The 26,136-nt window shown below is 35.8% G+C and overlaps 1 protein-coding gene and 1 pseudogene across 1 annotated transcript; both read right to left on the bottom strand.

The window, feature by feature from the left end:
- Positions 1 to 11,876: 11,876 nt before the first annotated feature.
- On the bottom strand, positions 11,877 to 12,842 carry LOC126080424 (olfactory receptor 8K1-like). Its single transcript, XM_049891641.1, has one exon. It carries the CDS (start codon positions 12,840 to 12,842, stop codon positions 11,877 to 11,879), a length of 966 nt encoding a protein of 321 aa, XP_049747598.1.
- An 11,502-nt stretch (positions 12,843 to 24,344) lies between these two features.
- On the bottom strand, positions 24,345 to 25,285 carry LOC126081265 (olfactory receptor 8K5-like; annotated as a pseudogene).
- Between the last annotated feature and the right edge of the window lie 851 nt (positions 25,286 to 26,136).

A 26,136-nucleotide genomic window follows, 5' to 3' on the forward strand; every position in this document is an offset into this window, starting at 1 on the left:
CTACAGGGTCGCTGTGAGTTGGAAATGACTCAAAGATGATGTGTTTGTTTGTTTTTAATCTGTATACCTATGTAGTCAGTCTGACACCAATAATATTTTCATTATGCCACTCCATGTTATTTTTCTGCCCCTCTTTTACCTAAAAGAACACAATTATCATAATCATTAATTTAAGAAATGAACTAAAGTAGAGGAAACAATCTCCAAAAACCATCCTTAATTTAATAAAAATATTCTTTTTTCTTTACTCTTGTATTTCAGGTGAGAAAAAGGTAGTTATCCAGAAGATAACTACTGGAGAAGAGTAAAATACAGTACTTAAAATTGAAGTTTTTTTCTTCTGTTTGAGTATTAAATTTCCGGAGATACAAACTCATTTTTTTTTTTTTTTAACACTGAAGATTTTAAATATATTTTATTGCTGTCATGGCTAATAGAATTATGGAGAAAAGAATTGTTACTGAGACAATTCTCTTTTCTTGGCTTAAGTCTTCTGAACAACAATAATTCCTTTTTTTTTTTTTATTTATCATGAGATTGTCCATTTGTGACACTGCAGGCTTTAAATTTAAAACTGGAAAGTAAGATATACGGCATTGTGCCATTTATATAAAGTATAAATTCATGTGCAAGAGAACAGTAATGTTCATTTAGTAAGAAAACAAACACAACCATCTTAATGTAATTGGGATGTTTACTTGGTAGTGGCAGAAATAACTGGATAAAGGAATAATGTTGAAGTGGGATTAAAAATAAAGGAGGGAGAGGCATAAGGGGCATTGCCTGGACTCATAATGAAAATGTGCCATGAACTGAGGAACATAAACATAGTCATTCTAAACCTTTTGCCTAAGGTCCAAAAACAGTTGAAAAAATGTGTATCTTCATTAGCATATAAAATCCACTTCTAGAAATCTGCTTTGCAGAAGTAATACGAGTTACTAAAATATACAAATAGAAACCTCTACAAGATCATGGTTCAATATAGTGAAATACTGGGAAAATATTAACTATATACCATAGAAACTTATTAAGTAAATTATGAACATATATACGTTATATAGTCTTTAAAATTTTATACAGATTGGAAATCCTGGTAGCGTAGTGGTTAAGAGCTACAGCTGCTAACAGAAGGTCAGCAGTTTGAACCCACCAGGCTGTCCTTGGAAACCCTATGGGGCAGTTCTACTCTGTTGTATAGGGTCGCTTTTAGTCAGAATTGACTCAATGGCAGCAGGGTTTTTTTTTCTGTTTGTTTAGATTGTTTAGAAATTTGGACAAAGTTTCTGAGAAACAAAATAAAAATATTATTCAGATGATCAAGCTACAATTTTCTATTTTAAAACAACTTTATTAAGGTATAACTTGTTGGTATTTATTTTTCTAATTGTGATTTAGGTGAAATTTTACAAAGCAAATTAGTTTCTCATTAAGTAGTACACAAATTGTTTCGTGACACTGGATGCCAACCCAGTGATGTGTCAACACTTTCCCCTTCTCCACCCTAGGTTCTCTTTTTCCATTAGTCCTGTTTTCCTGTCCCTTCCTGCCTTCTCTTTGTTTTGGGGCTGGCGTGCCCATTAGTCTCACATACATGATTAAACTATGAAGCGTGCCCCTCATGTGTCTTATTGTTGGCCCTATGTTGTCATTATTGTTAGGTGCCATGTAGCCAGTTCCAACTTATTGTTGCCCTATGTACAACAGAATGAAACACTGCCCGGTGCTGTGCCATCCTCACAATTGTTGTTATGCTTGAGCTCATTGTTGCGGCTACTGTGTCAATCCATCTCTTTGAGGGTCTTCCTTTTTTTCCCTGAAACTCTACAAATATGATCTCCTTTTCCAGGGACTGGTCCCTCCTGATAACATGCTTAAAGTATGAGAGACGAAGTATGAAATATGCCATTCAAAAGGTTTTCACTGGCCACTTCAAAAGTAGACTGTCAAGTCCTTCTTCCTAGTCTGTCTTAGTCTAGAAGGTCAGCTGAAAACTGCCCACCAAGTGTGTCCCTGCTAGTGTTTGAAATACCAGTGGCAAAGCTTCCAGCATCACAGCAACATAAAAGCCACAGCAGTACCACAAACTGACAGACACATTTGGCCCTAAGCTTTGGCTGAAGGATGAACCTCAGGAGTGACTTCGGTACTGAGTTAAAAGGGTGTCCTGGGGCCATACTCTTGGTGTTTCTCCAGTATCTGTCAAACAAGCAGAGCATGTCTTTTTTTTTTTTTTTTTTTTTAATTAGAATTTGAATTTTGTTCTACATTTTTCTCTGCTCTGTCCGAGACCCTCTGTTGTGATCCCTTCCGGAGCAGTTGGTGGTGGTAACAGAGAGTTATCTACTTCTGGGCTCAGTCTGGTAAGGTTATGGCAGTTGTGGTTCTTTAGTCTTTTGGACTCATCTTTCCCTTGTGTCTTAGGTCTTTTTCATTCTCCTTTGCTCCAGCTGGGATGGGACCGGTAGCTGTATATTTGATGGCTGCTCTCAAGCTTTTAAGACCCTAGTCTCCACTCACATCAGTTGGATGTTGAGCATTTTGTTTATAGACTCTGTTATGCCAATTGAGCCAGATGTCCCCCGAGACCATGGTTCCCAGCCCTGAACTCAGGGCATTTGGATATGTCTGTGAACCTGTTATGACTTTGACCTGGTCAAGTTGTACTGACTTCCCCAGTATTGTGTACTGTCTTACCCTTCACCAACATTACAACTTATCTACCATCTAGCTAGTGTTTTTCCTTGCACACATGTGCTTTTATAATAGTGGTCTCAAATAGCACCTATAATTTTGTGATTGGCATTTCACTCAGTATAATGCCCTCCAGATTCATCCATGTTGTGAGATGTTTTGCACATTCATCATTGTTCTGTATCATTGCGTAGTATTCCATTGTGTGTATGTACCATATTTTGTTTATCCACTCATCGCTTGATGGGCACTTAGGTTGTTCCCATTTTTGGCTATTGTGAATAATGCTGCAATGAATGTGGGCAGGCATGTGTCTATTCATGTGACAGCTCTTATTTCTCTGGGTTATATTTCTGGGAGTGGGATTGCTGGATCATGTAATATTTCTATTTGTAGGTTTTTAAGGAAGCACCATATCGTTTTCCAAAATGGTGTACCATTTTGCATTCCCACCAGCAGTCCATAGGAATTCCAATAACCTGCAGCCTCTTCAAAATTTTTTATTTTCTGTTTTTTTGATTCATGACAACAATGTCAGTTTTGATTTGCATTTCTCTAACGGCCAGTGATCATGAGGATCTCCTTATGTGCCCGTTAGTCACCTGAGTGTCTTCTTTGATGAAGTGTCTGCTCATATCCTTTTCCCATTATTTAGTTGAATCATTTGTCTTTTTATTGTAGAGGTGTTAGATTTTCCTATAGATTTTGAGAGATTAGACTTTATCTGATATTTAATAGTTAAAAATTTTCCCATTTTGTAGATTCTCTTTTTATCCTTTTGGTGAAGTCTTTTGGGAAGCATAAGTGTTTAATTTTTAGGAGATCCTATTTATCTACCTCATATTCTGGTATTTGTGTATTGTTAATTATGGTTTGTATGCTGTTTACCCAGCATATAAGGGCCCCTAATGTTGACCCTAATTTTTGTTGTTGTTGTTGTTGGGTTTTTTTAATGTTGACCCTAATTTTTCTTCCATGATTATTATAGTTTTTGGTTTTATATTTAGGTCTTTGATCCATTTTGAATTAGTTTTCGTATATAGTGTGAGGTATGGGTCCTGTTTCAATTTTTTACAGATGGATATCCAGTTTTGCTGGTACCATTTGTTAAAAAGACTGTCTTTTCCCCATTTCATGGACTTTGGGCCTTTTTCAAAGGTCAGGTGGCCATAGGTAGATGGATTTAAATTTTTTGGTCAATGTGTCTGTTGTTGTACCAGGACCAAGTTTTTTTGACTACTGTAGCTGTATAGTAGGTTCTGAGGTTAGGTAACACAAGGCCTTCTACTTTTTTTGTTTTCTTCAATAATGCTTCACTTCTCAAGGTCTCTTTACTTTCCATATGAAGTTGGTAATTAGTTTTTTTCATCTCATTAAATAATGCTGTTGGTAGTTGAGTCCAGTTTGCATGGTACTGATAGATTGCTTTGGATAGAATTTACATTTTCACAATGTTGCATTTTCCTATTCATGATATGTTTTTCAATTTTATGTAACTCTCTTCTGATTTCTTGCAGTAGTGTTTTGTTGTTTTCTTTCTATAGGTCTTTTACATCCCTAGTTAGATTTACTCCTAAGAATTTTATTTTTTCACGGTCTATTATAAATGGTATTTAATTTATAATAGCCCCTAAATTAAATACAGTTTCCAAAAAGCACCTGGTAGGTTCGAACTGCCAATCTTTTGGTTATCATCTGTAGCATTTTAAAAAAAACTAATCACCAACTTTATATGGAAAGGAAAGAAGCCCTTAGAAGTGAAGCCCTGGTGATACAGTGGTTGAGAGCTAAAAGCTACTGCTGCTAGCCAAAAGGTTGGCATTTCTAATCCACAAGGTGCTCCTTGTATGAGGCAGTTCTACTCTGTTCCATAAGGTCTCAATGAATGGGAATCGACTTGATGGCAATGGGATTTGTTTTGGTTTTATATATGGTACTCCTTTCTTGACTTCCTTTTCATAGTTCTTTTTTGGTGTATAGAAATCTACCTGATTTTTGGATTCATTTATCTTGTATCCTTCTACTCTCCTGAATCTTTCTATTAGTTCCGGTAGTTTTCTTGTGGAGTCTTTAGGGTTCTCTATGTGTAGTATTATATCATCTGTGAATAGGGACAGTTTTACTTCCTCCTTACAATTTAGATGTTCTTATTTCTATTTCTTACCTTATTGTTCCATCTAAGACTTTCAGCACAATGTTAAATAGGAGTGATGATAAAGGGCAACCATGTTTTGTTTCTATTCTCAGAGGGGAATGTTTTCTGCCTTTCTTCTCTTGAAAATGTTGTTTGCTGTTGGTTTTTTATGTTGTCATTGTTAGGTGCCATCTCATAGTGAGGGTATGTACAATAGACCACTGCCTGGTCATGTGTCATCCTCACAATCATTGTTATGCTTAAGCCCACTGTTCCAGCCACTGTGTCAGTCCATCTTGTTCAGGATCTTCCTCTTCTCCCTGATCTTCTACTTTACCAAGCAAGATGTCCTTCTCCAGGGACTGATTCCTCCTGATAACTTGCCCAAAGTATGTGAGACGTAGTCTCACCATCTTTGCTTCTAAGGAGCATTCTGGTTGTACTTCTTCCAAGACAAGATATGCTCTTTCTTTTGGCAATCCATGGTGTATTCAATATTCTTCACCAACACCGCAATTCAAAAGTGTCAGTTCTTCATAGGTCATTTTTTTATAGATGCCCTTTTTTATGTTGAGGAATTTTCCTTCTATTCCTATCTTGTTGAGAGTTTTTATCAGGAATGGTTGCTGGACTTTATGGAATGCCTTTTCTGTGTCATTTGAAATGGTCATTTGATTCTTTTATTTTATTAATGTGGTGGATTACATTGATTGATTTTCTAAGGCTGAACCATCCTTGCATATATGGTAAGAATCCCACTTGGTCGTGGTGTATTACTTTTCTTTGTTCTTACATGTTTCTGAACTCTGTTGGCTAGAATTTTTGTATCTATGGTCATGAGAGATACTGGTCTGCAATTTTCTTTTTTTGTGGGGTCTGTCCCTGGTTTTGTTATCAGGGTTATGCTGGCTTCATAAAATGAATTTGGAAGTATCCCTTCCTTTTCTGTGTTCTGAAATAGATTGAGTAGTGCTGCTGTGAGTTCTTCTCTGAATTTTAGTAGAATTCTCCAGGGAAGCTATCTGCGTGAGGACATTTTTATTAGGAGTTTTATTACTTTTATTTTTTATTACCTTTTCAATCTCTTCTCATATTATGGGTCTGTTCAGATTTTCTACCTCAATATGTGATAGTTTAGGTAAGTTGTGTGTTTCTAGAAACTTGTCCATTTCTTCTAGATTTTCAAATTTGATGGAATACCATTTTTCATAGTACTCTCTTATGATCTTTTTTATTTACATTTTCTCTTAGCACTGCCTTAGTTGTGCCCCATTGGTTTTGGTATGCTGTATTTTCAGTCTCATTTAATTCTAGAAATTTCTGATTCCATCTTTGATTTCTTCTATTTCCCAGTGGTTTTTAAGCAAGGTGTTGTTCAATTTCCATGTATTTGATTTTTTTCTTCCTGTTATTAATTTCTACTTTTATGACGTTCTGATCAGAGAAGATGCTTTGTATTATCTCAGTGTTTTAGATTTTGCCGAGTGTTGCTTTTTGGCCTAAGATGTGGTCTATTCTGAAGAATGTTCCATGTGCATTTGAATAGTATGTATAATTTGCTGCTATCGAGTGGAGTATTCTACATATGTCTATGAGGTAAAGACCATTGATTGTTGCCTTAAGATCTTCTGTATCTTTGCTGAGTTTCTTTCTAGATGTTTTGTCCTTTACAATTATGTCCTTTAGTAATTATGGTTATGTCATTGTGGTGGACTCTCTCTTTAATTATTATATAGTGCCCTTCCTTGTCTTTTATGATGGATTTTACATTAAAGTCTATTTTGTCTGAGATTAGTATTGCCACTCCTTCTCTTTTTTGATTGCTGTTCACTTGATACATGTATTTTTTTCCATTATTTGATTTTTAATATATTTTTGTCTTTGTGTCTAAGGTGTGTCTCTTGTAGATAGCATATTGATAGGTCATTTTTTTTTAATCCATTCTGTCACTCTCTGTCTCTTTATGAGTGCATTTAAGCAATTATCCATAGGTGTGAGTTTATTAGTCATTGTGTAATGCTTTTTTTTTTTTTTTTTTGGTGATGCTAACATATTCTTTGTTCCCCTTTCTCCTGTGCTGAGTTCCTTTTGTTTGTGAAATTTCCTTTCATTTCTTTCATTACAGTAGGTGTTGTGTTAACAGAGACTTTATGTTTTTCTTGTTTATTTTGATGAACAGGTTTGTTAACTTTCTTTGTGGTTACCTTGAAATTTACTCTTATCTTCTTAAGTTTGAACCAGTGTTTTATTACTTGATATCACCTTGATTTCCTATCCACTTGAAAGTTCTACATCTACACTGTGTATTTCCCCTTTTGCTGTTCTGACATTGTTGTCATTTACATATTGATGATCTAGTTCCTTGTTTTGAATCTTTTTTTTTTTTTTAAATCATTGAGAGTTCCTTCCCAAGTCTGTATTTGGCTGATACTGACCTGTGTCCTGTATTCAGATGGTTGTCTGACGTTGTTGGTTCTCAATCTCTATCTCCTACTGGGAATTCTGTGGTGGTGCCTTTCTGTGTGGTGGGCTGGTGGATTAATTTCAAGATGGCAATGCTGAGTCATGCTTTTTGATCTGGAAACTCCACTCCCTATCACCATTCTTTCCCATTTTCTATCAGTTTCTTCCTTTTCTCAGTGACTTAAAATCTAATACTTTCTCCCTTCATTTAAGATTCAAGTTTCTAGGATTGACATCTGTATCTGTTTTACTAGTCTTTTTGGATCTTTGTTGCGGCATGGTGGCTTAGTGTATCTGATTATTCCACCATCTTGGCTCTCTCTCCAATATGTCGCAGTTTTTGTAAGGTTTTGTCCATAGCAACCCTATGTGACAGAATAGAACCATCCCATAGTATTTCCTAAGCTGTAATCTTTATACTTTTTTTTTTTTTTTAATCTTTATGGAAGCAGTTTGCCAGGTCTTTTTTCCTGTGTAGCCACTGGCAGCTTTAAATCACCAAACTTTTGGTTGCAGTAGAGCATTTAACCTTTGAACCATCAGAGCTACTTAGGTGTAATTTAGGTATAATAAAATGCACAGATTTATATATGCACAGCTGAGATTTGACCAATGTGACACCTTTGTTACTACTGCTCCAATCAAGGGAGTAATTCCATTATCCCAGACAGTTCCTCGATGTCTCTTTGCAGTAAATCCTCCCACACTGTGTCTCAGGTCAAAATTTAAAAATTGATATGGTTTCTCTCACCACTGATCAGTTTTACTTATTCTAGAACTTTATACAAATGCAATAATACTGTATGTTTGTATCTGGTTTCTTTTGCACAGCTTAATATTATTGAAATTTTCACATGGCTTTGTAGCAGAAGCTCATTCAATTTTATTGTTGAGTAGTTTTTTGCTGTACAAATATACCATAAATTGTTCATTTTTTAAAAATCTATTGATAGTCAACCAGAATATTCCTAGCTTAGACTATAAAGAATAAAGACATCATGAACATTAATGTACCAGTTCTTTTCTGGGTATATTTTTTTCATTCCTCTTTGGTAAGAATCCAGGAGGAGAATTCCTGGGATACATTGTAGTTATATGTTTAGCTTTATTGGAAATTGGCAAACTGTTTTCTCAGGTGACTTATACTACTGTACACTCCAACCAGCAATGCATGAAAATTCCAGGAGCTGCAAGTAGCAGCCAACCCTTAGTAAAATCAGTGTTTTTAACTTTAGCCAACCTAGTGGGTAAGAAGTGGCATCTCATTGTAATTTAATTTCCCTGATGGATAAGAGTGTTGGAATTTTTTTTTTTTAATGTTTACTGGTCATTAATATTTCTTTTGCAGGGTGTCTGTACACATCTTTTATATATTTGCGTTTTTTTTTTTTTAAATCAATTTTAGGAGGATATTTATATTAATTCTAGATCTCGTAGAATTACTTTAGATTCTTGGGTGATTATCATTTGAACATACATAAGGCCATATGTTTTGGGTTCTTTATTTTGTTCCACTATTTATCTATGTTTACAAAATACTATACTACCTTGAAATTTTAAAGACAATATACATAAGTACGTGGTGCAGGGAAAATGTAGTGGTTAAGAGCTATGGCTTCTAACCAAAGATCAGTAGTTCAAATCTACCAACTGCTCCTTGGAAATCCTATGGGGCAGTTCTCCTCTGTCCTATAGGGTTGCTATGAGTTGGAATCAACTCAATGGCAATGAGTATTTAATACCGTTCTTTTTCAAGTTTGGTTTAGCTATTCTGAGTCTTTTGCCTCTAGAATATGGGAACAGACCTCAAGTCAGATATGGAGTAGAATAGCTTGTTTTATACCTTGAGACTAAGTCTAGACCTACCTGCTGTGAGAACAGCTATATGTTATAACAGCTATGTTATTTTAGTATTAAAATTTTACCCCTAACTTAAAATAGAGTCTTGTAAAAGTTATATCTTGGTTTCAACCCTATAGTGTGAAATTAGGGATGGATCACTTGCATGGTTAAGCTAAAATGTTAAAAGTGATAAGCTTGGCTTTTATGCCATCCTTCTCCAATATCCTAGAGCCAAAATGGCTCCCTGTTCCATATGGAAAATTTGAATACTTTGAGAAAAATAGCTTGAAGAGTATGTCTTACTGCTGAATAAAGAAACAAGAGAATACAAATTGGGGAAATTCATTACATAGCACATGTAAGAAACCAACCTTGAGGGTTTTTAGAAATGAATGGAGGCTGAGTTTATTCAATCCAGTATTAGAACCTTGCAACTTTTGCTATTTAAGCATTAATACAATACAGTCCAATTTCCTAGCTAAAAATTCTTTGTGAATCAAGACATCAATTGCATATGGAGTGAAAATAATGAAAAGAAAGCTAAAGTTTTTAAAGCTGGAAAGCATTTTGACAATGTGCAAATACCCATCCATGTAGGCAGGCAACATTATTTCTGAACTGTTCATCATTTAGTTATAATTAGAATATTTACTTTATGCCAACTAAGGAAAGGGCAGTAGCTTGTCCCATGAGGTCTAGAATGCTGCAAAATTCCTGAAAGAAAGAAGTGGATCTTTGAGAACCATTAGGTTGACTCTGTGATATCAGGTAGCTGATGTCAAGCACTATTATTTTCACTGTACACTTTTTCCATCACACAAAGAGGAAGATTTATCAGTAAATGTTAGTGTTACTTTGTGGAAGATGGGTAAAAAAAAAAATAGTACTTGGATAAAATCAAAATTCGTAGCACTTTTTTCTGGGATTTTTGAAAAAAATTATATTATTGTGTATATAAGTGAAAAAAATTACCCACTAACACATCTTTAGAATGTGGAAGAGTCCTTACACATGTATTTTAGAAATAAAAAGCATTCATGTACTACATTATAAGCACATGACTGATGATTAGAGCATTTTTTTAAACTTTTTGTGTTTTTTATAGTAGCAAAAAAAAGAGAAGAAAAGCTGCAACCAATCAAGCATTCGTAAATCAAGAACTGGTTAAGTACAAAGTGATTGAGCTATGCTCCACAGTTGTACACTGGTGTTAAAAATGAAAAATATTTAATATTTGTTGACCAAGAAAAATGAGGATGATGATGATGATGATGATGATGATTCAGTCTTAAGTAAGAAAAGCAAGTTGTGGAGAAATTGATGTCTGATATTTTTTAAGTACATTTGAGATGGATGATGTTGGAGAATGCTATTGATATTTAACTTTCTGTGTTGGTTGTAAAAATTGATGGGGATGATATAATTTGAGGAAGGAAAAAATACAGGTTAAATCTGTGCAATATGACATAAAATATAACTGTAGAAAATAAAAATTGTTCATAATATTAACCATGCTGAGGGATAGGATCTGAAGATACCATGGTAAACAAAATTGATTTGATTGGGAATGTAGTTTTGTATTTCTTTAATTATGTTCGATTTATGTTTTTAATAAAATATAGTACACTAAAAGAAGCAGAAAAAGCATGCGTCTGGGATCAAGAGTCACTGGTTCAAATTCTGATTCAATTTCTTAAATGTTCACTTTAAATATTAGGGCAGATTAAAACAAGCTCCATGAAGTTAGTAAATATATTTAAAAAATCTGAGAATGCCCATTCAAATGATGAGGAAAACACTAAAGTGTAAGGAAATGGTTTATTTGCTGAGCAAGTATACATGTGAAATAAGCATGGTGTTAGCAGAGTGCACATAAGGTAAGATTGCTGTGTATACAAGCTCATGAAGTAGACAATATAGTCGCAGTGAAAACACAGTTAATGATTGAGTGTATCAGTTATCTTTTTGCTGTGTTATCACTGCCAATGACTTCAAAATATACTGATACAACTCTTTTAACTAGCCAGGTGAGTCACTTAACTTGGTTTACAAAATTTAAGTCAGCTTGTTCATTTGGAAGCTCACATAAACCAGAAGAGACTATAGTGTGAGGATCTATCCAGGCTGATCTAGAACTACTCAGCATTTTTCTCATGGCTCGTATTGAGAACTATTCCTGATTCTTACTCCATCCTTGAGATATAAAATATTAAATCGACCTGATTGAAAACCACAGCCTGAGGGGACATATTTTGTTTCTGTATTTAGCCTAGATTCTTGAAACATAATTTTCATTTTGTGTAATGAGTACTTGTTACTATTTCCTGCTTCTTGTCTAGTGTACATATTCTTCAGGGTTCAACCTTACTTATCTTTAATACCCAGTGACCACTATAAAATATATAATACTAAATTTCTGGTTAATGTTGCTCCATTTTGGCTATTTTACGCTAATTTATCTTTGTAAGCCTACATTTAACCCAAATTTGATATGGTTTGTCTTATTTATAAATAATGGAGGGTTGCATTATGACTTTACAAATTACTTGGGGTATTATCTAGCTACAATATTTATATCTATTGAAGTGAAGATGAAGAGTATAGGGAGATATAAGACAAAGTGTTTTGTTCAGAAAAAAACAAACAAACAAAAAACAACTGATAAAATAGTTTCACATTTAATACCATTATTGAACTAACACTATTAAACAAAGATTACTGGACCCACCTTCATAAGCAAATATTAAAATATATTGAGAATTTTGCATTGGTTACTTAATGTTCTCTTTATGGCTTCTTTTACCTCTTTGTTCCTTAGGCTGTAGATCAATGGATTCAGCATAGGGATCACCAGAGTATAAAACACAGAAGCCATTTTATCAATATCAAATGTATGGATGGATTTAGGCTGCAAGTAAATAAACAATAGTGTCCCGTAGAATACAACCACCACTGTCAGATGGGAGCCACAGGTGGAGAAGGCTTTATGCCTTCCTTCAGCTGAATTCATTCTGAGGATGGCCACAAGAATAAACATGTAGGATACAAGAACAATCAAGAAGGAGGAGAGCAAATTACAGCCTGAAAAGATCAAAATGATCAACTCTAATTCATGTGTGTCAGAACACAGCATGGACATCAGAAGGAGACAGTCACAGTAAAAATACCTGATAATGTTCGAGCCACAGAAGGATGATTTAAATAACTTAATTGTGAGAAATAGGGACACAAATGTGCTGTAGAGATAGGGAGTAAGCACAAGCAACCAGCGCACTTTCTCTGCCATGATGACCACATAGAGAAGAGGTTTGCAGATGGCCACATAGCGATCATAGGCCATTGCTGACAGAATAAACAGTTCAGTGATGATGAAAATCCCAAAGGATGCTAGCTGGGTGGCACACCAATTGAAGGAAATTGTATTTTTGTGTACTACAAAGTTTACCATCATTTTAGGACCAATGACAGTGGAGTAACCAAGATCAGTAACAGACAAATGCCTAAGGAAAAAGTACATGGGAGTGTGTAGCTTGGAGTCCAAATGGGTCAAGATAATCATGCCCAGATTGGCTACCACCGTGACTAAGTATACGAAGAAAAAGGTTTCAAAGAGCGGTGCTTGCAGCCTAGGGTTGTCAGTGATGCCCCTGAGAATAAATTCAGTTACCTCAGTCACTGCCGTATGATTGTGTTTCTCCATTTGGTTCATCTTAGTTACCTGTGTGAGATATAACATCAGTTGTTATTATGCTTGAGATGCTATCTCCTGAGGGAACTTAAAACATAATACATGAGATGTAGAGACATTTCTTTGTCACAAATTTTAAATAGAGACTCCTTCCTCCACCAAACCAAAACCGTACACACAGACAGGTTCATCGAAGCTTTGCTAAAGTATAATTAAAAAGGGAGAAGATATTATGAAATGATTGTTTTGATGCAGCTACTATGACCTGGAGACCTGGTGCTCCAGTGGTTTAGAGCTCAGCTGGTAACCAAAAGGTCATCAGTTCGAATCTAGCAGCTGCTCCTTGGAAACCCTATGGGGCAGTTCTACTCTACCCTGTAGGGTCTTTATGAGTCAGAATCTACTCGACGGCAATAGGTTTTTACTATGACTACTTCTTTTGACCAAGGTCATTTTACATATCCCAAAAAAGCTATAAATTATATTTCAGCTTTCTAAAAATTTCAAATATTTTGTAAAACCAACATCTGTACGTAAACCAGAAATCTCACCTTATTACCAATCATCACAGCTTTTAAAGTAGAAAGGTATGAAGTGATTTTCCAAACTGTTGGTGGAGTAAAAAAATCACACAGTGATTAGGAAACTTCCAACCATTAAATATCTGTTTCAAAACTTCTCACTACATATTTGGATTTTTTTTAACCCATTGCAAAAGATAAATGTTATAATATTTTTAACTCAGAATTTTTTAATAATATCTTAGCACGCATTTTCCAGTCTGTCATTTCTGCCTGTTGAATCACTCTTTCTAAATGTTCTCCTGATCATACATACCTCTTCTGCACACAAAGGACCTGGCCATTCTGATTATGAGTCTTTAATGGTGAGTCATGTAAAGAGGCTCAGCAGAAAGAAGACTACAAATGAATAGCAAATACTGATAAAGATCTCATTACGTGCTAGGCACTTTTCTAAATGCTTCACATATAGTAACTCATGTGATTCACACAATAACCCTGGGAAAGAGGTAAACTCACCATTCTCTTACGATATTGAAGAAACTGAGGTACAGAGAGTTGAAAAACTTATCAAAAGTCTCTCAGCTAATAAGTGCTGGGGTCAGAATTCAAATACAGACAGTATGCTTTTACCATATGTTCTCTTATGCATAATAGCATGCTGCCTCCCCATTAAGGGCACCCTGAGTAGATAGGAGATGAAGAATTGAATGGGAGTTCCATAGAATAAATAGACAAAGGTTCCTGTTGACATAAATGACTGACAAACCACAAAAAAACCAAATCCAGTGCCGTCGAGCACATTCTGACTCATAGCAAACCTATAGGACAGAGTAGAACTGCCCCATAGAGTTTCCAAGAAGTGCCTGGCGGATTTGAACTGCTGACTCTTTGGTTAGCAGCTGTAGCACTTAACCACTACGCCACCAGGGTTTCCAAATGACTAACACAGCAAGCTAATTTGAAAACTAAGGTGGTCTGAACAACGCACAGCGCAGAATATCAGCAACTGTACAAGAAGTCTTTCATGCCCATTAATCCAACTGGTAAAAAAAAAAGTACGTTGCAAAGGAAGAAAGAGTTTTGCAGTCCTTCAAAGTCTTTGGTGATGATCCGATTTAAGGTGTATGTCCCGAGAAAGTTTCCAGAGATCACTGTTTTCTGCTCACCTTAATGGAGGATCTGCTTTGTCTTCCTCCTGCTTTAATCCTCACTGGTTGTTGAAGGAAGGATTTAAGTGTTTTTGTTTTTTTTTTAATCCTCTTGAGGCTCATTTTGATGAAGTTTTACTCTGATTAAAAAATAAACACAATGCATATAATTGCTTCAGGGAGAATGTCTTGGATATCTGTTAATTATTCTTTGGAAGTCTCATTAGGCAAGACACATTTTGTGCCAGCATCTAAATGAATCAATAAATTACAAAACATCACTAAACTCTGGACTTCAGGAATATATCTTTGTCAGTATCTCATCTTACACTGTATTATGCACCTATGTTGTAGATACACTACACACACAGAGACACACACACACTCACAATAGAGGAGTAAATGAAATAATGGCTCCCAGAATAAGATTATTGGATGCTTGTGTGTTGATATGATTGCTGAACAAGTTTCAGTGGAGCTTCCAGACTAAGATGGGCTGGGAAGAAAGGCCTAGTGACCTGCTTACAAAAATCAGCCAATGAAAACCTTATGGATTACAAGGGTACAATCCACAATTGGTCACGGGATGGTGCAGGACCTGGCAGTGATTTGTTCCTTTGTGCAGGGGTCATCCTGAGTTGGGGGCCAATTTAATGACAGCTAAGAATAACAATATAACAACAATGACTAATGACTTTGAACATCTTTTCATCTGCTTATTGGACCTATATATCTTCTTTGGAGAAATGTTTATTCAGGTCATTTGCTCATTTTTTAATTGAGTTCTTTGTCTTTTTGTTGCTGAGTTATTGGAGTACTTTATATATTCTGGCTATTAAACCATTATCAGATATATGATTTCCAAAAATTTTCTTCTATTTTCTAGGTCATCTCACAACTTTCTTGATAAGGTCCCTCGATGTATACATTTTTTTTTTTTTTTTTGGCACCCCACTGCTCTCCTGTTCCCTCAGGGGTTCTCTGTTGTGTTCCCTGTCAGGGCAGTCATCGGTTGTGGCCAGGCACCATCTGGTTCTTCTGCTTTCAGGCTTACGTAGTCTCTAGTTTATGTGGTCCTTTCTGTCCCTTATGCTCATAATTACCTTGTGTCTTTGGTGTTCTTCATTCTTCCTTGCTCCAGGTGGGTTGAGACAAATTGATGCATCTAAGATGGCCACTCACTGGCATTGAAGACCACCGACACCATTCTCCAAAGTGGGATGCAGAATGTTTTCTTAATAGATTTTATTAGGCCAATCGACTTAGACGTCCCCTGAAACCATGTTCCTCAAACCCCACCCCTGCTACTCTGGCCTTTGAAGCGTTAAGTTTATTCAGGAAACTTCTTTGCTCTTGGTTTAGTCTAGTTGTGTTGACCTCTCCTGTATTGTGTATTCTCTTTCCCTTAGCCTAAAATAAAACTTATCTACTATCTAATTAGTAAATACCCCTCTCCCTCCCTCCTCTTTCCCCCCTCTCGTAACCATCAAAGCACATTTTCTCTCTGCTTAAACTATTTCTCCAGTTCTTATAATAGTGGTCTTGATACAATATTTGTCCTTTTGCAACTGACTGATTTCACTCAGCATAATGTCTTCCAGATTCCTCCAAGTTATGAAATGTTTCATGGATTCACCATTGTTCTTTATTGATGTGTAGTATTCCGTTGTGTGAACATACCATAATTTATTTATCCATTCATCTGTTGATGGGCACCTTTGTTGCTTTCAACTTTTTACTACTGTAAACAGTGCTGCAGTGAACATGGGTGTGCATATATCTGTTTGTGTAAAGGCTCTTATTTCTCTAGGATGTATTATAAGGATTGGGATTGCTGCATTGTATGGTAGTTCTATTTCTAGTTTTTTAAGGGTGTGCCAAATCGATTTCCAAAGTGATTGTACCATTTGACATTCCCATCAGCGTGTATAAGTGTCCCAGTCTCTCCACAGCCTCTCCAATATTTATTATTATGTGTATTTTGGATTAATACCAGCCTTGTTTGAGTGAGATGGAATCTCATTGTAGTTTTGATTTGCATTTCTCTAATGGCTAATGATCCTGAGCATTTCTTCATGTATCTGTTAACAGCCTGAATGTCTTCTTTAGTGAAGTGCCTGTTCATATTCTTTGCCCATTTTTTAACTGTGTTATTTGTCTTTTTGTAGTTAAGTTTTAGCAGAATCATGTAGATTTTGGGTATTAGGTGCTGATCTGAAATGTCATAGCTAAAAACATTTTCCCAGTCTGTAGGTAGCCTTTTTACTCTTTTGGTGAAGTTTTTGGATGAGTACAGGTGTTTGACTTTTAGGATCTCCCAGGCTGTTTTGGCTACTGTGACAGTATAATAGGTTCTAAAATCAGGTAGAGTGAGGCCTCCCACTTTGTTCTTCTTTTTGAGTAACTCTTTACTTGTCGGGGGTCTCTTGCCCTTCTGTATGAAGTTGGTGATTTGTTTCTCCATCTCATTAAAAAGTGCTGTTGGAATTTGGATTGGAATTGCATTGTACCTATAGATGCTTCTTACAATGTTAACTCTTCCTATCCATGAGCAAGTTATGTTTTTCCACTTATGTAGGTCTCTTTTGGTTTCTTGCAGTAGTGTCTTGTAGTTTTCTTTGTGTAGGTCTTTTACATCTCTGGTAAGATTTATTCCTAAGTATTTTATCTTCTTGGGGGCTACTCTAAATGGTATTGATTTGTTCATTTCATCTTCTATGTTCTTTTTGTTGGTGTAGAGGAATCCAACTGACTTTTGTATGTTTATCTTGTATCCTGATACTTTGCTGAACTCTTCTATTAGTTTCAGTAGTTTTTTTGAGGATTCCTTAGGGTTTTCTGTGTTTATGATCATGTCATCTGCAAATATAGATACTTTTACTTCTTCCTTACCAATATGGATGCCCTTTATGTCTTTATCAAGCCTAATTGCTCTGACTAGGACCTCCAGCACAATGTTGAATAAGAGTGGTGATAAGGGGCATTCTTGTGTGGTCCCTGTTCTCAAGGGGAGTGCTTTCAGAACCTCTCCATGTAGGATGATTTTGGCTATGGCTTTGTATAAATGCCCTTTATTATGTTGAGGAATTTTCCTTCTAGTCTTATTTTTCTGAGAGGTTTTATCATGAGTAGATTTTGTCAAATGCCTTTTCTGCATCAATTGATAAAATCATTTGATTCTTGTCTTTTGTTTTATTTACATGATGGATTACATTAATTGTTTTTCTAATGTTGAACCATCCCTGCATACCTGGTATGAATCCAACTTAGCCATGTCAAGTTATTTATTTATTTATTTTGATATTCTGTTGAATTCTATTGGCTAGAATTTTGTTGAGGATTTTTGCATCTAAGTTCATGAGGGATATAGAGCTGTAATTTTCTTTTTTTGTGGTGTCTTTACCTAGTTTTGGAATCAGGGATATGCTGGCCTCATAGAATGAGTTTGGGAGTATTCCGTCCTTTTCTATGCTCTACTACCTTGTTTGTGGTTACCTTAATATTTATCCCTATTTTTCTAATTATAAACCTAACTTGTATCTCCCTATATTGCCTTGATTTCCTCTCCATATGGAAGATCTATGCCTCCTCTATTTAGTCTCACTTTATTGATTATTGTCATCTTTTATATAATGACATCAATGATTCCCTGTTTTGAGTTTTATTTTTTTAAATCTTATTTTATTTTTATGATTTCTGTCTCTGAGTTGATATCAGGATGCTCTGTTCTTTGTCCTTGTGTTGTTCTGATTTCTGATTTTATTGATATTCTAACCAAAGACTATCCTTTAGTAATTTTTGTAGCTTTGGTTTGGTTTTTGAAAATTCTCTAAGCTTGTGTATATCTGTAAATGTTTTAATTTCACCTTCGTATTTGAGAGTTTTGATGGATATATGATTCTTCACTGGCAATTTTTCTCCTTCAGTGATCCATATATATCATCCTATTGCCTTCTTGCCCGCATGGTTTCTGCTGAGTAGTCTGAACTTATTCTTATTGATCCTCCTTTGTAGGTGACTTTACATTTATCTCCAGTTGCCTTTAAAATTTTCTCTTTATCTTTGGTTTTGGCACGTTTGATGATAATATGTCTTGGTGATTTTATTTTTGAATCTAGCTCGTATGGGGTTCAATGAGTATCTTGGAAGATATCCATTAATCTTTCACAATGTCAGGAAAGTTTTGCCAACAAATCTTCAACAATTCTCTGTGTATTTTCTGTTATCTCTCCCTGGAATTCCAGTCTCATGCAAGTTATTCTTCTTGATAGATACCCACGTGATTCTTAGGGTTTATTCATTTTTAAAAAATTCTTTTATATGATTTTTCTTCAAATATATTGGTGCCAATTGTCTTACCCTCCATCTCCCCAATTCTGCATTCCAGTTCCTCAATTCTGCTCCTCTGACTTCCTATTGAGTTGTCTGATTCTGTAATTTTATTGTTAATCTTTTGAATTTTTGAATGCTGTTTCTCTGTGGATTCTTGAAGCTTATTTAATTTTTCATTATATTCTTGAACAATGATTTTAATTCTGTCAACTGCTTTATCTGTGTGTTCCTTGGCTTTTTCTTTATGTTGCCTAATTTCATTTCTGATGTCATCCCTGATATCTTGAAGTGTACTGTATATTAATCTTTTGTATTCTACATCTGGCAATTCCAGGAATATATCTTCATCTGGGAGAGATTTTGATTCTCTGTTTTGGGGGGTTGTAGAAGTAATCATGGTCTGCTTCTTTATGTGATCTGATATCAACTGCTGTCTCCAAGCCATCTATAAGTTACTGTAATAATTTATTTTATATTTATTCACTGAGTCCTATCTTTTTGTTTGTTTTTTTTTTGTTTTTTGCTTCCAAAATACCCAGATAGGCTACTAGAATGTGCTAACTTCATTACTGGATCCTTCAAAGCACTAATGTCCTATTACCAGGTGGTAAGAGTTGTTGCCAGGTATATGAGCCTATGAATCCACTAACTGTTCTTGAATAGAATCAGCTCAGGTATCCTGATAGTCGGTCACCTAGTGTGTGGTGTAGACTCTTACCTACTATCTTAGAGGAGTAGTGGTGATGGTTGTAGGCACCGGCTTCTGGTAGTGGCAGAGGGTCACACTGAGGAGGGCAGGGTGCTGACAGCCTCCCCCCAAGTTCTAGTGAGGATGGAGCATCTCTGTTCTCTAGAATTGCTCTGGTGGGTGGGCTCTGCAGCTGTACCTTTGGCATCAATGTTTATACCTGTAAAGAATGGTAGGCACCACTATCCTCAGACCCCTTTCACGGGTGACTAGGTGGTGTGGATGGAGCCTCAGCCCTCAGTTCCCTGCTGTGGGTAAAAGAGGGTTCTGTTTAATAGGTAGAGTAGTATCAGACTTCCAAAACCTACCTCTCCAAAGCTCAGCTGACACAATTATAGTCATACCTCTCACAGATTTGCTGTTGCATTACAATAGCCACCTGGTTCCATGCAGGGGTGAAAGCCAAAGCCTGTGGATCTCTTATGCCTGGACTGGAGCTGTTTCTGCTCTGATCTTCCAGTTTAGGGGAGTCAGGAAAGTATTTTTCCCCCTTTTGTTAATTTGCTGCTTCTCCCAGACCAGGAGAATGGGTCAGAAAAAGCAGGGCACTTCTATCTCAGGCCCAGAGAAGTTGAATGTTAATGAAGCTGGCTGGGGCAGGGAGGGAAGGGATCAGACAGATAGGAGAGAGTAGTGAGGAAAAATAGGCAAAATCACTTATCTTTTGTCAAGAACATTGTTTTATCTCAGATTCCAGAGGGGTGTGTAGCCTGTGTGTGCTGGCTGGGTCTCCGCTGAGATTGCTCCAGGGGTTTAGGACTGCATCCTGTGCTTCCTGTGTCTCAGGAAACTACCATCAGCCCCACTGCATTCATGCCAAAGGATGGCACAATGTTTAAAATTTTTGATGAAGTCCTGTTAACCTATTATTTCCTCTTATTTCCTGTCCTGTTGGTATCATAGCTAAGAATCTGTCGTCAAAAACAAGGTCATAAAATTTAAGCCCCATGTTTTTCTTCTAGGGTTGTATTTTTATATTTAAGTCACTGACCCATTTTGAATTAATTTTTTTATATGGTGTGAGGTGTGGGTTCCACTTCATTCTTTTGCACTTAGAGATCAGTTGTCCAATCACTATTTGTTGAAGAGACTCTTTTCTCCATATTGAATGGATTTGGTAATTTTATCAAAAATCAGTTGGTCATACATGTATGGATTTATTTCTGGATTCTCAAATCTATTTTATTGGCCTATAAGTCTATGCTTAAACTAATAGCACACTGTTTTGATCACTGTATAAGTTTTGAAATCAAGAAAGGTGAGTCTTCTTATGTTGTTTTTACTTTTTAAGATTGTTTTGGTTATTTGGGGACTGTTATGGATTGAATCGTGTCCTCCAAAAATGTGTGTCGTGTCCATGATTCTCAGTGTTGTGTGATAGTCCACCATTTTGTCATCTGATGTGATCTTGCAATGTGCTGTAAATCCTACCGCTTTGGTGTTAATGAGGCAGGATTAGAGGCAGTTATGTTAATGAGGCAGGACTCAACTTACAAGATTAGGTTGTATCTTGAGTTAATCTCTTCTGAGTTGTAAAAGACAGAAGCTAGCAGTGAGATAGGAGGACTTTATACCACCAAGAATCTAGTGCCAAAATCAGTGTGCATCCCTTGGACCCAGGGCCGCTGTGCTGAGAAGCTCCTAGACCAGGGGAAGACTGATGACAAGTACCTTCCCCCAGAACAAACAGGGATAGAAAGTCTTCCCCTGGAGCTGACATCCTGAATTCATACTTCTAGCCTCCTAAACTGTGAGAGAATAAATTGCTCTTTGTTAAAGCCATCTACTTGTGGCATTTCTGTTATAGCACCACTAGATAAACTAAGAGAGGAATCCTTGCAATTTCATTTGAATTTGAGGATCCTCTTTTCCATTTCTGAAAAAAGTCTTGGAATTTTGATAGGGATTACATCATACCTGCAGATTTCTTTGGGTAGAAAAGACATCTTAACAATATTGTTTCCATTCCATGAAGACAGGATGTCTTTCCATTTAATTAGATATTCTTTAATTACATTCACCAATGTTTTATAGTTTCCAGAGTTGCCACAATATAACATCCAATGTGCCTCATTTCCAAAACAAAATCATGAATCCTGCAAAGAAACAAACAATGGCCCATTCATAGGGCAAAAAAGCAAGAAAGAAATTAACAGAAACTATCCCTGAGGAAGGAAACCCTGGTGGTTTAGTGGTTAAGTGCTATGGCTGCTAACCAAAAGTTTGGCAGTTCGAATCCATAAGGCACTCCTTGGAAACTCTACAGGGTAGTTCTACTCTGTCCTATAGGGTTGCTATGAGTTGGAATCAACTCAGTGACAATGGGTTGTTTTTTTTGGTCTATCCCTAAGGAAACATATGTTGGACTTACTTTACAAAGATTGTTAATAAACTGTCTTAAATAAGTTCAGTGAGCTAAAGAAAATTGTGGATAAAAAAACTGAAGAGAACCAGGATAACTATGCTTCAACAAATAGAGAATATCAACAAAATTATGATAGAGAAAGAATAGAGGTATAAAGTGTAATAACTGAAATGAAATGAAACATTGATTGAGATTGCCCAACCTGGGGAGCAGAAAAAAAAATGGATAAAGAAAAATCTACATGGCCTAAGAGACCTGTAGTAAACTATTAAGTGTACCAGCATGTACATAATGGGAGCCCCAGAAGATAAGGAGAGAAAAAGAAACAGAAAAACATTTCAAAAAATAATGACTCAAAACTTATAAACTTGGATAAAATACATGAATCTGCATAACCAAGAACTAAAGTAATCAAGTACAATAAACACAAAGATACTCATGTTTAGACAAATTATAATCAAATGGTCAAAGTCAAAGACAAAGGAGACTCTTGAATATTGCAAGTGAGTAGCAACTGATCACATACAATGAATCTCACTAAGATTAACAGTTTATTCTCCTCAGAAAGCATGGAGGCTAAAAGGTAGTGAGATGATGTATTTAAAGTACTGGGAAGAAATTTTCAACCAAGAATTTCGTATCTGAGAAAATTATCTTAAAATGTAGGTAGTCCTTTGGGATGAAATGAATGAACACTAGACAGTAACTCAAAATGATACAAGGAAATAAGTAAAACTAACTGGCAAAGATAAATGCATGGGCAAATATAAAAGCCAGTATTATTATATTTTGGTTTTTAATTCCTCTTTTTGGTCCAAATGTCAGCGAAAGCAAAATAAAAATTAATAGATAAGTACTGTTGGTATTATGCCATTATGGTAAAATTTATTTAAATGTTTGTTTACTATTTTCTTATATGACAGTTTAAAATATCTTCTTAGGGCACTGTCTATGAAAAAAGAGTTTCATCTATAAGAAAAAAAAATAATCTATGCATTGTGTAAATTACAGTGCTCGATGAGAATTTTTCCTTGTAATTATCCTCTTAAATTAGTTGACTAAGATGAAGAAACCATTGAATACAGAAAGTTTGCTTTTGGTTGTTGTTGTTTCATTGAAGAGAGCAAGAATTTGGAATGATATAATTTTATTTCTAGTGAATAAGCACAAAATAATGTAAAAAATGTACTTTATTTTAGTATGATATGTATTTCAGTAAATTTTGCCTACTGTCTTTTTGGAGCCCTGGTGGTGCAGTGGATAAGCTTTTGGCTGCTAATCGCCAGGTGTTGTTTATAAACTACGGGGCAATTGTACTCTGTCCTATAGGGTGGATATGAGTCAGAATTGAGTAGATGGCAATGGGTTTGGTTTTTTGGCTTAATCCTTTTATACTTTCTCTGTTAATTAATGGCACTGTCTTCCACATAATGCATTTAACAAGATACATGGGCATTCAGCAATAAAAAAATAAATAAATCAATTTCATCCAAGAATAATGTGCCCATTTAACACGCCGTTCCTTACTTTTTTTTTTTTTTTTTAACCAGTGTAACGTGTTTCAATCCATTGAAAACAGGAATTAGAAATGTATCAACATTTTCTCTTCATTCTTATAATACTTTTCATCTTCATGCTGTCCATTAGTTACACTGTTTAATAAATCTTTTAGTCTTTCCCAACAGAGTTCTAGTTTTCCCTTCTTCCTATTGTCATCCTCTCTGTTTTAATTCACTTTGCATTATCCATTCTTTTTTTTCCCATAAGTACTATACGGTAATCTGGAATATGGCCATGAGAATCAACATGTAAGACACTAGTTATCTAAGGACGAAATAAATCAAATTAAATGCTAAAAAATCAAAATCATCTAGTCAAATTTATACATTTTAGTTCATCACTGTTAAGAATTTATTTTCACTACAGAATTGACTCATAACGAAAGGACAAATAAAGTCTTCATGCGTTAATTGTAACACAGATAACCATTTGTCTCCAACATTGTTTACACGGTTGCTTTAGGCTTAGAAAATGGAATAGAAAAAAGATTGAGAAGATCCTTATCGTTAGAAAAACTGACAGAAACAAACACATATTTTATTAATCAAGAGTGTAATAAATATAATCATTGTAGAAGTATGAGGGTCTATGAAATCACATAAGTAATCAATGAACAGGAAGCAAGGAATGTTGGGGAGGTGACATCTAATTTGAGATCTAAAATACGATTGGTTTGTCTGAGTAAAATCTAAAAAAAAAAAATCCGTCTAGGATTTATAATTCGTCTTTGCTTTGGAACCAAAGAGAATGCATTTATATCTATAAGAAATATTGTCAAATGATATTACCTTTGACATTGTTTACTAAAACAAGGTTGAATATCGAATATTAAATACAAAGCTGACATCAGTTTTTAAAAACTCTGTGGAACGCATCATTTACCTCTTTGTTTCTTAAGCTGTATATCAAAGCGTTAAGCATGGGGATGACTAAAGTGTAAAACACAGAGGCCACTGTGTCAGTATCATATGAGTGAGCAGATTTGGGTTGCATATACATAAATAATAAATAAATAATAAATAATAGAGTTCCATAAAACACAACCACCACTGTCAGATGAGAACCACATGTGGAGAAAGCTTTTTTCCTGCCCTCAGCAGAATGCATTCGAAATATGGCTATCAGAATCAGCAGGTAGGACAGCAGGCAACCAGGAGGGAGGATATCAAATTAAATGCTGAAAACATTATGACCAACAACTGTACCTCTTGTGCATTTGTGCAGAGCATAGGTATCAAGGGGACATCATCACAGTAGAAATGACTGATGACATTAGAGCCACAGAAGGTCAATATGAAAATCTTAATGGTGAACATCAGAGACTGAAAAGTACTATAGAGGTATGGAATATCCATGAGCACATGACAACATCTTGGGGACATGATAACATTATAGAGCAGAGGGTTACAGATGGCCATGTAGCGGTCATAGGCCATGGCTGACAGCATAAAAAGTTCACTGACAAAGAACAAAATGAAGAAAGCCATCTGTGTGGCACATACATAATAGGAAATGGTACTTTGATCCACAGCAAAATTTTCCAGCACCTTGGGGCAAATGACAGTAGAATTACCAAGATCAATGAAGGCTAGGTGTCTGATGAAAAAATACATAGGCGTGTGTAGTTGGAAGTCCACCTTGGTCAAGATGATCATCCCCAGGTTTCCCACTAGTGTTATCATGTAGATAATAAGAAGGACCCCCAAAAGGGGGAGCTGCAGCTCAGGGTGCCTTGTGACTCCTATTAGAATTAATTCAGTGAACACTGTTAGATTCTGTTGGCCCATCTGGTCCAGTTACTCCTCTGGGAAGAAACAGTAGTATTTTCTAAACAAATTATAACATTTGAAGAAACAATGGAAAAACAATTCGCATTTTTTGTTGTTATACGTCTTTGAGTTAGTGCTGAATTCACAGTGACCCCAAGTGCAAAGAAATAAAAAGGTGCTTAGTCCTGCACCATCAGCATGATCTGTTTGAGATTGAACCGTTGTAATCCATAGGATTTTTACTAGCTGGTTTTCAGAGGATGATCCCTAGGTATTTTTTCGTAGTCTGCCTTAGTCTGGAACCCCTCTGAAACCTGTTCAGCAACATTGCAAGGAATTTACCACTGACAGACCAGTGCTGGCAATGCATAAGGTACATTGGCCAGAAATCTAACTGGGTTACCCACACAGACTATCACTGAACAACCACTGTCCTTTTTCTTCATATTGTTGTTATTGTGTGTCATTGAGTTGATTACGACTCTTAGCGACCCTTTAAGATGAAGTAGAACCTCTCCATAGGTTTGCCAAGGCTGTAATCTTTATGAAAGCAGATTGCCCATTTTCTCTCACAGGGTGGCTGATCTTTCTGTTAGCAACTGCTGACCTTTCTGTCAGCAACTGCTGACCTTTCTGTCACTTAACCAGTTAACCACTCTGCCCCCGGGGCTTTTCATCTGACTTTGAGGTTAAAGTAAACTTTAGAATCTTCTACGTCCCAAAAAATGTAATATATAACACATTACTCATTGATAAATATAGATTAAATTCTAAAGAAATTCAACAGAAATTAATCTATGTTGTGTCAATGAATAATGTGTTTTATGTGGATTCCCCAATCTGGGGACATAGAAGATTCTAAAGTTTAT

Source organism: Elephas maximus, chromosome 7 (assembly GCF_024166365.1).
Source record: "Elephas maximus indicus isolate mEleMax1 chromosome 7, mEleMax1 primary haplotype, whole genome shotgun sequence".
Classification (NCBI taxonomy): Eukaryota; Metazoa; Chordata; class Mammalia; order Proboscidea; family Elephantidae; genus Elephas; species Elephas maximus.